At 36.1% G+C, this 12,749-nt stretch overlaps 1 protein-coding gene across 4 annotated transcripts in view; it reads right to left on the reverse strand.

The window, feature by feature from the left end:
- Positions 1 to 1,448: 1,448 nt before the first annotated feature.
- Positions 1,449 to 12,749, reverse strand: part of TRRAP (transformation/transcription domain associated protein) — a 99,777-nt gene continuing 88,476 nt past the window's right edge. For all 4 annotated transcript variants that reach the window (XM_062607999.1, XM_062608002.1, XM_062608000.1 and 1 more), the window contains exons 67-72: positions 11,453 to 11,678; positions 10,701 to 10,918; positions 7,927 to 8,111; positions 6,073 to 6,276; positions 4,932 to 5,126; positions 1,449 to 2,721 (exon numbers count right to left, since the gene is read on the reverse strand). In XM_062607999.1, the coding sequence (XP_062463983.1) occupies positions 2,437 to 2,721; positions 4,932 to 5,126; positions 6,073 to 6,276; positions 7,927 to 8,111; positions 10,701 to 10,918; positions 11,453 to 11,678 (1,313 nt within the window). In that variant the 3' untranslated portion in view covers positions 1,449 to 2,436. The remainder of the gene's footprint in view (positions 2,722 to 4,931; positions 5,127 to 6,072; positions 6,277 to 7,926; positions 8,112 to 10,700; positions 10,919 to 11,452; positions 11,679 to 12,749) is intronic.

Here is a 12,749-nt window from a genome sequence, read left to right on the forward strand (position 1 = left end):
CTTTTAATTCCAAAACTGCTAGCATTAGATTATTACAATTCCTACACAGAATAAGATCAATCTATCACTGCTCCTTAACACCATATTTTACAACGAAAACACAACATTTATTTTTCAGGCCTTTTGCTCTAAAACAGACATTTTTCATAAACTCATTACTGCATGCTTACTTTTCATTGATGAGAGCTAAGAGTCAAGCTTTCCTTTCCATTTACAAGTCAATAATATCTTAACTTCTATTTTCAAAATTGCACTTTATTTTTCTTGCTATATTAGTTATATCCCAAAGGGGAAAAAGAATGCATTGAAGTGAGAGTGCAGAGTATCTTCATTTCTCATACTAGATGGACTTGTTACTAGTCAAAAAGTAAAGATGCAAATTCATAAATTAACCTACCAAACTATACACTATCCGATATATTATGCTTAATTGGCATGATAAAGTGATGCCTCCCAGCCAAGCATACAGTAAAAACCTATTTAACACTCAGCCTTCAAATGGGCTTAAATCCATCAACAAGAGTTCACATTACAATCATGGCTGCAAACTCTTTCATTTACATACATAGCACTTCTGTCTATCAGCCTCACCTCCCTCTGTGCCAGGTTCAGTGCTGCTCATGGTGCTAGCAAAACTATCATCTTGAGTGAGCAGTAGAGAGGGCCATGTACCCCTTCAAAATGTTGACACTCAAGTCTGTATCAATTGACTGCTTCAGCTGATGGCTGCAAAGATGAAAGGATCAGGTCTTTTTGAGGCTCTGTAAGAGACCCATTGAAGCAGGTTGCTTTGTTTTTAAATAATTGACTTGTCTACAGTCATACCTACCTGTTAACTTGCTGGTAAGCTCACCTACTGAAGGAATGTCATTAGATTGACTTAGAAAACCCTCTTGTATCACAGAGAGTACACTGCTGAATGGCAGTCATTAACTTCAATTATGCCTCTCATGTTATTATGAAATCTCTACAGAACCTGTTGTCTGCTTATTAAAAAGAAAAAACAACCAAAAGCAGGCAGGGGCATCCTTTGCTGTAGCAGTCAAGACCATCTTTGTTTCTCCAGGAACAGCATCCCCTAATAGAGTTCATCTGCAGATACAGTCTTGACCTCTGAACAATTACGTAAAAGCTCAATTTTTTGTAGCCAAGAAATAGACTACTCTGTTTAAAGACAGACTTTTAGAAAACATATGGTTAACACATTAACTGGTTAGGAAAAAAAGACTATACACTGAATGAAGAAATTTATACTTCCTGTTCACAGCTCTTCTGTAAGCAAATTCAACACCATACATGAGGCCATCACATCCATGTCTTGTTAATGCAGTTATCACCCTTTAAAATACAGGCCGGTTTCATTTACTAAAGATTCCACCTGCTCTTGAGACTTTTCTATCTAGTCCATAGTATAATATTTAAAATATTTTAAATAAAATGAATACCACTGAGAGTTTTACAAAATATTTATTTTGAAAAAATCACTCTGTACAAATTTAACATTCTCAACACCGAAGTTTTATAAAAATGCTAACAGAAAGACAAGTGAAACATTAAACTGATCTTTTCTTAAATTACAAAGAAACAGATTCATTCCAAACAAGCTACTGTAATTCTAAACATGAAAAAAAAAAAAAAATCATATGATTTGACTTTTTTTAATCTATTACAGCAAAACACATGTACCCATGGATGCCTTTTTCCACCCTTTTTATAAACTCCCCCCTGCCCCAACACTGTCCACAACAAACCAAGTACTCTAAATGGTTTACACTTTTACTGTACATAGCTTGCGCTCCAAGAAAAGCCAGCACAATTTGATAATCATTTTCTCAGTGCCTAACAAAAAGTTACCTCTATACATTTGGTACAAAATTCTCTGTACAAACCATCTTTGCTCGTGTAAATTTGAAGCAAACTTAAAGGAAGAGTATTTATTTGTGCCTTCAATTTGGTAGAATGAAGGGACAGCAATTAAGTAAAATTTCACAAAGTAACATTCAGTAACTGGGAATACTGTCTTTTTTTTATTTTTTTTTTAATTTTTTCTTAGTAATTACTATGGTATAAAAAAAAAATATATACTGCAGCTTATTAGGAATGCCAGACCCTAAATCTAACAGTGCTACATTTATAGTCCTCATCATAAAATAAGATTTTTCTGTACAATATTTAAGTTTCCTCTCTTCATTTTAAGCTATTTGTGAAAACTGTTGTTGCATATTAAACAGCCTTTCTTAAACAGGAGGAAACGTCCCCTCATGAAATTAAAAGCAGTGAAATTGTCCTGTGACTGTAAACACACTTAAAAAAAAGACTGATAAAATGCAGTGTGGCAAGTAAGCCATGGTCTGGAAAGCTTTTTTCACATTTTCTTAACACAATATATGGCTCACACCACAAACAGCAGCAAAAAAAGCTATTGAAAAATTCAAGTTACAGCCAAGGGTGCCAGGCAGGATCCATACGACAGAGATTATCCAAGCTATTTGCAGCTGCTACCAGAGTGTTGACTTTGCTTTCTCCTCCTTCAAACTGAGCAAGATTATGAAGTCGAGTCATGATAGCAGTAACAGCTTTTTGAACTAGTGAAACCAGCTGCTGGCTGTCCATGTTTTCGGGTTGCCCAGCTGCTGAAAGTGGAGAGGAAGTATCCTCTTGTGTTTTTTTGTGCCATGCAATTATTTCATCCCGTAGAACAGTTTTTAGGATGCCATCAACCTACACGAAGGAGAAAAAAATCAGACTGTTATATTTAATCCGAAGAACCATCAGGTATTACAGAATAGTAACTAGATTTTAGTCAACACCATTTTGACACTTCTGGTTAAGCATTGCAATCTCAGTGTTTTTAAGATGAATGTGGCTTCCAACTGTCTTTACTATTTCCTCTCAAGGTGTTTCTTTTCATAAAAAGCTCTCATCATGAAAACACATCATGCCTCTTAGAGAATTGAAACATCGCTTAAGCTGTAACATATATTAAGGTCTTCATACACAAATGCAGTCATGTGCATCCTGTATTAAGATGACTCCACTAAATTTATGACTTTTCCCACACATACACAGAAGTCTTGTGCAAAGATTAAGAGTGCTTTGCAAAGCAGAAGTTTTTCTGCACAGGGATTACACTCTCAGGGTACACTGCTTTCTCCAAACATGGAAAGAACACTGACTACAACATACATACATATGCATTTAATATATATCACACCATATACGTATATTGGTGTATATAATATGCGTACACATAGGCATATACAGGCCATTTCTACCCCTGGATGAAAAAAAAAATGCCTGCAAGAAACAGTTGCTGTTTTTTCTCATCACTGAATTGAGTTACTGACATTCATCTGTCAACTTCAACACTCCTGAGGTCCTAAACTGAACTTCTAGGTAACCAGTCCGAATCAAATTCCCTGTCTGCACCTAACAAATAAAACATTTCATAACACATATAGCTATTAGGCCAACACGTTAAATATATTTTATGGGCATTTGTAAAAAAGATAAAAGCAGAAAACGTTACAAGCATTTCTCTGTAGTCCAAAAGACAGATAATCTAAAGCAGTAATCACCACGTGTCTGAACTGAGCTGGGCACCCATCACTCCAAAAAGAATAAATGGCCACTTGTTCTCTGACCTTCAGAGAATCACAGAATACTTCAAGTTGGAAGGGACGCATAAGGATCAAGCTCAACTCCCTGTTCCTTGCAGGACTACCTAACCATAAACCATATGAACAAGAGTGTTGCCCAAATACTCCTTGAACTCTGGCAGGCTTGGTGCTGCAACCACTTCCATGGGAAGCCTGTTCCACTGACCAGCCACACTCTAAGTGAAGAACTTTTTCTTAATGTCCAGTCTGAACTTATGCAGTTTCATTCCATTTCCTTGTATGCTATTACTGTTCACCAGAGAGAGAAGCTCAGCACCTCCCTTCCACTGCCGTCGTTGAGGAAGTTGTGGTCTGCAGTGGGGTCACCCCTCAGCCTTCTCTTCTCCAAGCTGAACAAACCAAGTGACCTCAAGTTCTCTTCAGAAGTCCTGCCCTCAAGACCTTTCACAATCTTGGTTGTACACAACCAATCTGTACACACTCTTAATATGTGATGTCCCTCTTACATGGAGGCACCCAAAACTGCACACAGTACTCAAGGTGGAGCTGCATCAAATCGATGTGACATGTCTAAGTGGGCATACATCATTCACATGCTGAAATTACAGGCTATGTTTGCAAACTTGTTTGTGTGTAATAGACATGGTTTTGTAAGGTAAGATGATGAATTACTAAAAACATATTCTACACAGCTTTCTGCATTTTAGATAAAGACTAAAATCACTTTAGAATATTTTCCATCTTTTATAATGTAACTAGCTCATACCGTAGCTACAGTACATTCTGCACAATGTCTTTCTGGTGCAAATTGCTTGCCTAAGTGCAAGATGCCTCATTTTTGGAAAGCATTAGAATTTAAAAGGAAGCTAGACAATTTCTTCAGAAAACTACAACCTGTTAAGAGCTAGAATCCATCAAAGTAACAGTGTATCTTTAGCATTCTATTCCACTAACAAAGAACCAAAACACATTTCTATTGACAGATGATTACGAAGATTCTAAATGATGTTGCATTTGCCATTTTACTATTTAACACTGTCAAAATTCTTAATGACTTATGAGGCAAGAGCTGTGAAATAACATGTTTGGACAAAGACTTAAATTAAGGACAGACTTCCACCTATATTCTTCCTATTCTTTCAAAAAGGTAAACTGCAAACATTTCAGCTGGCATTTGTGATGATCTTAGACTAAGATTTAAAAACAAGTAAGTACTGTTTAGTTTTCACTTTAACCAAGAAAGTGCTGTTTTGTTTCTAAATTGCCAAATACAACATGCCTGCAAACAGCCCTTTAAAAAGCTATACAAACCTTAAAATTTGGCTGTGCAAAGCAGCGAGCTACTGCAATCATAGATGCAGTTAGTGGACCAGACACCCCGATAGTGGTAAGAAATTCAGAGATGTTTGGTGTAAGCCGGAATGGAACTGGACGATTGGCATCCAAATCTCCAGTAGCATCATTAATGTCAAAGCGAAAGTAAGCTACATTTAGCTTGCCAGTATCCTGGATTTAGAAACAAGAGGCATAAAAGTAATTAAAAGAACATTCATTTCATTAATGAAACAAAAATAAGTTGGATTTTTGTTTACCATTAATACTCAGAATACAAATGTACTCCCAACAGCTTTTCACTCTTTCAGTCAAACAGGTTTTGAGCAAAAACATTAAAATTCAAGGCATGCAAAGTCAGGTATGTATTTTTCTCAAAACTCCTTGCTAAATACACATTGTTGTAATATCAAACTTAACGAATAGCTTCTTTTGTAGTATGGTCTAAGGAGTCATATGGACAGACACATCTCTGCACATCCCAGCTCTGGGCAAGCATTCTCTGTGCATTGTTCCCTTAGACTAAGCATCTGAACACTTACCTAGAGGGATTAAAGAAACTTAATTGCTATACAGAGCATATTCCTGCATGCATTAAAATGGCATTAAGACTTTAATATATACCACCTTCGCCCTACTAAAGTGGCAAGCCTCATTTCAAATGTTGGGTTAAAACATAAAAATCACTATTAATAGGAGTTGCAGCTTGACATGATGGCAATGCTGAATAAAGAACAGTATTTGAAAAAGAGTATTCCCCTCTATGAAAATGAAGCTGTAAATTTATTTTTTTTAATCTGATGAAAACACATATTCAAAGCAATATATTTGAAGGACAAAAAGAGTGACTTATCAGTCATTTACACAAACAGTTCCAGTACCTAAGAATGACTTTACAAAGTTCTACATTTTCACCATAGAAGGTAGAGTTGATGTCCATGGAGACTGCAGTTTAAATTGCTACCTACATGATGTGCAATCACATATAAATGAAAAGCCTATTGACATGCACTGTTGATTACACGTATCAAATTACTGTTTTGACTCATTTCCAAAGTATAGTCCAAATTTCCATCTGACCAAAGACAACAGCATGCATCTAGAATAAACTAACCCATACCTGGGCAATCTGCAGCATTTCAGGGTTGAGTCTATTTAAATGAAAGATGAATTCTGCAAAGCCAATTAGGGCTAGCTGAATAGTGAACATCTTTCGGAAAGTCCAGTAATCGGTGGCGTTGGGGAATGTATGAAGAGCCCATTCCTTCAGCATGCTGCGCGGCACCATGTTGCTCTGCACTTCTTTAAGTATATCTCTGAGAACCTGCATAAATATTAGTTGAAAGAGATAATTTTTAATAGATTTCTTACCAACAGACGAATGTGCCAAGAGCAACTACCAAACTTCTCACAACTGCTGTATCCCATTTTAGGAAAAAAATACCCTGAAATTGAATGCTTTCAATCCTACACCATTGCCTCACTTCTCTGTCAAAACACAAGAGTGTTTTGTTAGCCCAGCCTCTGCACAGCTAGAAAATGCTTTTTATTTGAAAAAAAATAAATTTTTCATAAAACCATATAAGCATGAGAACTGCAAACCTGCATGTTGGAAAACCAGAGACTGAAAAAGCATATAACCCAATTTGATGTGTCTTCTATTCAAAACTTTAAAGAAAATCAGAATTGAGCTAAAGAGACATTCAACTCATGATGCAGCATTTCCATATAGGAAACTAACAGAACATACTTCACTACTTTCTAGCTTCAGTGAAAGCTGGATAAGAATTTTGTAGCAATAAAACAAATCCCTTTAATTTAAGCTAATGGCAAGATTCAAAATTGTACAAAGCATGCAGCCTAAAGATGGCTCTCTGCATGGTTTCTTCACTGGGTAAAAGGGAAAGGATGGTTATTGCACAAGATAGGGAAAGACTGTGCAAAGTAATTTGTAACATGTATTATATTACAACAAAAGCACCTCAAAGATACAAAAAGGTAAAAGCTGAGAGCTGTGTTCAGCCATTTCTGTCAGCGTACACTCTGCCAGCTTTTCCCCTATATGCACACATTTGCAATTACCAAAATATTTAATTACTGTACCATATACCAGCCTAATTAATTAGAAAAAGATGTAACGCTAGGATCTGTTCTAGGACACCAGAAAACATGACAGTCATACTGACTTCAATTAAATGGCTGTTAGAGAGTTTCATAACCTGAAGGAAAAACCCTCAAAATAGAAACAAATGTTAGGTAACACTTCATTTGATTTTTAACAAAGGAAGCCTGAACAGATACTGTCTCTAAACCATGCCTGCATGTATACCATGTATTTTCTAATAGCTATATTTAAAATGGGACTGGCATTTTATGTAAGAATCTGCACTAACCTTGAGATAAAAAACATTAAATAACCTTATTTATCACAGTTGGATGTTTGATGCAGATAGGCGAGAGAGAGCTTTGTTCTTTCTGAGTACTATCATTTATTAGGGTGTGATTACTCAACTGTTTCTATTTGAGTTAGATGAAATGAATCCACTCGCAATTTTAAGAGATCCATTAGAAGAACTTGGGGAAGCCTGCCTCACATAACATGCTGTAACTGCTTATGTAAATTATGAATGCTGTTTCCCATGTTATCAATTAATTATTTTCAAAGCACTTTAAGGACCAAACAGCAATCAACACCTTGTCTGTTTTCCCTTGCAGTTACCCAAAAAAACCTAGAGTAAAACAAATACAGCTTTTTTGAAGCTTTCCAAGATAACCTAAAACACCAAAGAGATCTAAAAGTTCCCAAGAATACATTAAGCAAAACCAAAGTGAACTCCAAAAAAATCAAAATGCCACCTCTGCACATATATCTGTCTCACATCTAATGAGAGGCGATGAATCGGGGCAGGGGATATGGGACACAGCAGAGACCTCACGAAAGCCCTTGATTAAAATTCATTATACATTCTAATACCTGATGGCTAGCCTGAGTCCCTCGTGCTTGGACCGTTGCCAGTCTGTCATAGTAACGAGAAATAGGGTTGTCATGCTCAATGCCTTTCTTGGCACAGCGTTGCTTATAGATCTCCACCAGGGAAAGAGAAGAGGGATTGTCTTCAACCAAACGCATCTGTGGGGAAACTGCTACGACACGGGGGACTAGGAGACATTTGAGAAGGGTGAGAGGGGATAGTGGTGGGGCAGGGAGAGGGAAGAGAGAGCAAAAGAGAACAAAACAGTTAATCCATACTCCAAATACTAAGAGAAGAAGTAGCACACAAGTGAGATACATTTCAGCTGATGATCATGGTTGTATCAAAATTTTTATTACTACACTCACAACTAACAAGCTCTGTTAAAAAGAACAACAGCAGATTTTTGTAACAGAAACATCAACAATATTAGAAAAAAAAAATTTAACACTTGTTATTCTTCCTACTTTACCTGCTGAAAAGAGGTTAATACTTAGTTCAGGTGCAAACGGGTTTGTAATATCTGATTACATGATACTGGCATTATGTCAGTAAAAATGAGTCTGAAGAACAAAACTACTTAGCTCAATAGGGTATTTAAAGTGATTCAGAAAAACCGGAGGAAAAAACCTGAACATAGTTGAAGAATAGATGTTTAAATGACACCACTTGAAAACAACACAGGGAAGACACAGCAAAATATTCAACAATAAGAAAACCTAAGGCAGTGAGCTTTTCCTTGGTGAGCAATAAAGTTGCAAAAAAGCCTATTTGCACTTTCATGGTGCTCAACAGATGTATCATCCTACTCAGTCTTATGTGCATCCCCACCCACATCAAAACAGACAAGGCCTCTTCATAGCCAGCTTTTCCAGTGACACTGTACTGTTTGACAGTGACCTTCCGTTACCACCAACACTGTTCTCTCAACATTTCCCTCAGAAGCTGTAACAATTAAACTCAGAAATAGAGGGAAAAGTTGTTTAAATACATTTAAATTTTTTGATGCAATTTCTTCGCTCTTAAAGAAGAAATGCATTCTGCAGAAGGGGTTTAATGAGCTACTTCTTCTGGTGTGCTTCCATTAACCTCTAGCAGCAGAGAAATGGATGTTCTTTAGGTTCTTCCAAATAGCATCAAACCACAAGGAACAGAATTGTTTCCAGAAACACTATACTTTAAAAACAGCTTTTTGAAGGAAAACATGTTACTTTAGTATATAGAGGGTATACTTCTGTACCAGTGTCCTTGTTTTGCATAGTTTTAAAGACCGTTTATTGCACTTTTGTTATTTTGGCCTCAGAGTGATGCAACATTGTCTTCACATATGTAGAGATACTGACCTTTTGTTATAACAAATCCTTTGCCTTGGGTATTTTTGTCTTTTTAAAGTTAGAACTCATATATGCATTTCTAGCTCTGAAAGTGCCAGTTGCATCGTCTGGACACCTAAACTCATGAAACAACTTCATGCAAATAGATACTATTAGCCCAAAAAGGAGGACCAAGAAATACACACTTTTTTAAAAATCAGTGCTCAGCACTTTTTAAAAGGACAACAGCATAGCAGCAACTTTGTCTCTTTGATGAAAGTTTCCCTTATCCGTAATATATTTCCTGCTTACCAACCAAGGATTATCAGAACTGAATAATGCAACATACAGAACTCATTTATATAAAGTGACCTTCTGAAATGAAAAGTATTATACATTAATATAAACTAGCTACTCAGTTTAAGCTGGAACTTGCCAAAAGCCTTCATATCTGGAAAACAAAGGGTTTCACTGTTTTAAAGTATCGGAATCACAAGCAGACCAAGTATGTTGCCAGGCAAGACTGATATTTTCTGTTTCTCATTTCATGAATGAATTATTTATAATCAACACATAAAAAAAGCCAAGATACAAAAGGAAAGAATTAAAACTGTGTTTTCAGCCTTCATTCACTGTGTCTGTTTCAAAATGCCTAAATGCGTGACCTTTTTATTAAGTATTTTGGCAATATCTACACAGCAATAATGTTGGAAACCTCCTTAACTCTCCTCACTAAGGCCTCCCTACCATTATGTTTGTTAATTCTGGATTTTTTAAGCATTACCAGGTGGTGCTGTTGGCAAAGTGCACTCTCCAAACCAAGTTACCTATTACAAGATCATAGAAGTGCACTCGAGTCCTGCGTCAAGTATCTGGATTATGAATGGATTTAATTCAGCAACAACCAAGCAGTCAGTATATTCCTGAAAGCAAACATCACCATGGATATAAAAAAAAAATAATATAAATACATGTTTTCGTATCAAAGAGCTCAGAAACCATTCACCAAATTCAAAGCTCTACAAAAAAATTCCTTTTGTGTTATGTGGAAGAGGTAAAAGAAATTCAATATTCATACACTGCAACTTGGGAGAAAAAGTTTTGTTCTCTTTCTCTTTGTTTCTAAACGCTTGTTCTGAAGTACATGTATCCATTTCCATAGCAACACCTCCAACAGGCATGTCTCTGCCTTATAGGTGTTATTCACAACTAAACTTTATACAGCAAATGATGCGTGTAAGCTCTTCTAAAAACATCCTAGATCCCATGCAATCAGCTTTATTTCTTCAGAGGGGAGCTACAATGCCAAAAAAAGGCTTATCACCTAGACAGATGTGACTTTACCTTCTGAATATTCAAAACATTCAGTATCAGTTATTAGTAGCTGTCAAAAAATGTAATAATTGCAATCTTTGAGTATAACATATACGTAAAAAATAATGTAAAATCTCTCCTTTCAGTACCTGTAAAAAATAAGTGTCTTTTTGTGGTTTCTTTCCTTTTCTCCAAGCAGGGGTTTAAAAGGCGAAGAAGCTGTAATACCCGCTCTTCTCTACGAGACTCTGTCAGGCAAGCATCATTCATTACCAGGTATGGGTAAATCTTTCCATTATGGCCTCGGATATAAAGTCTTCTTGCTGCAGTATTGTGTTTCTGAACTATCTCCACTCTGGGCATAAACCTATTAGGAAGAAAGGGATAATAAAGCACCTGAGCAAATCTCCTCTGGTATTAAATCAAATCAAACAAAACCCACCAAAGAAATAAGGTAGTGCAACTGCATTACAAGGTTTTTACAAGGTACAATTCTATTGCCCAGCTAGCCCATGGTTTCTATTCTGTAGTCAAAAAGGTCTTCTGCTTGATTTTTGTTAAAAAAGAGCTCTTGAGCAAAATTAATCACCAGATCAGACCTTTTTGAACCATAGTACCTGTATTGACTACAACAGAAGAACTCATCTCAACTTCTATCAGTATATGAAGCATACTCATCATGTAACACTACAGTTGCTTACTGTGGCAGTGTAAAATTACCACAGGAGGATAAAATAAAATTAAAAAAAAAGGTGCTATTCCAAGGTATGTCTCTATATATGTAATTTATATATATGAAAGGTACAAGACATCCACTGTTGCAAAGTGAACAGATGGAGAAGGTTTTCATTTTCTTCTCCATTTTCAGAATTACAACTACCAAAGTGTATTTTTAAGTTACCTTGCTATCTTGATGTAGTAATGTGTTGGCTTTGGCATAAGGAATTCTCCAGGTATCTCTACTTCTGCAGTTTGAGCTGAGAAATTACTGAGAAAGCGGCACTTTTCTTCTATGAGGAAGAACTTTGGAAGCTGTTTAGTTTTTGCCTCCAGAATTTTGATCCATTTCTTCAGTTTAGAGATCAGATTGTGAAGTTTCATTGACCCTGGCACACTGAAGTCAAAGTCTAAAAAAAAAAAAAAAACAAACAAGAAAATATACATAAATCTCAGCAATTCAAATTCTTTATAGGGTATTTAATGATCAAGTGTCTGAAGTTTTGAGTTCTCAAAGAGGTTCTTCTAACTACACACCCTCAAGCAAAATACACATTCAGCATACGCAGCTGTTATGCAGAAAAGCATCATACTGGTGTCAAATACTATAGGAAAAGGGAAAGCTACTATCAGAAACTCACACAAAAAAGCAAAGCATCTATACCAACCAAGTCCAGCAGAACAACATGGCTACCTATGAACCCTAAATACAAGGAAAAAGTAGCATGTTCAGAAAAAAACAGATGAGAAAGAATCGTTAGGGAAGAGGCAGGACATAACTGCTATACGATCATACACCAGCAACAACACTGTATCAGCTGACTCTGGAGGATAGTAAAACATATGTTTCAATAGTGCAAATCAAACAAACACACAGAGCTGTCCTGCCTTCAAACGACAGGCTCTGTAGAATATTTCATCTCTACAGAAAATCTTTAAGTGAGGTTCTAAAATGATATATAAGTTAAATCTGTTCAAATCTGCTACCTCTTTTCAGTACACAGGTCTAAAATATTCTCTGTAATTATGAACTTCCCAATTTTTTTCCTTAGTCACACAAACATTAAAAAAACATACTGTGAAAATCTTAAATACCATCACTGTATTTAATTGTCTGTATACTGCAACCAGAAGGACTGCATAGAAAGCAAGGAGTAATAAACCAAATTATCAGATCATTTAGTAAAAGAGGAAAAGTAAGCTTATTTCACAGACTAGCACTGTAATTTTCAGCCTGCTCAACTCAAAGTGATTTACTTATTTAAAATCAGTGAAGGCTTTTTACTTTTAAAGTGGATGAAAGAGCCTCAAAACTGAGGATACAATGTAGGATCTGTGAGCAACTGCAAGACAAGTAGTACATTTACTATTACTATTATTCCCCTATTCTGACTATTACTATTATTCTCCTATTCTGAGCTGCAATAAAATTCTCCTTATTCTTTCCTGGCTCCGATAACAATTGCATGCCACCACAGGAA

The sequence above is a fragment of the Pezoporus occidentalis genome, unplaced genomic scaffold, assembly GCF_034315485.1.
Source record: "Pezoporus occidentalis ecotype Australia unplaced genomic scaffold, CSIRO_AGI_Poc_V1 ctg128, whole genome shotgun sequence".
Classification (NCBI taxonomy): Eukaryota; Metazoa; Chordata; class Aves; order Psittaciformes; family Psittacidae; genus Pezoporus; species Pezoporus occidentalis.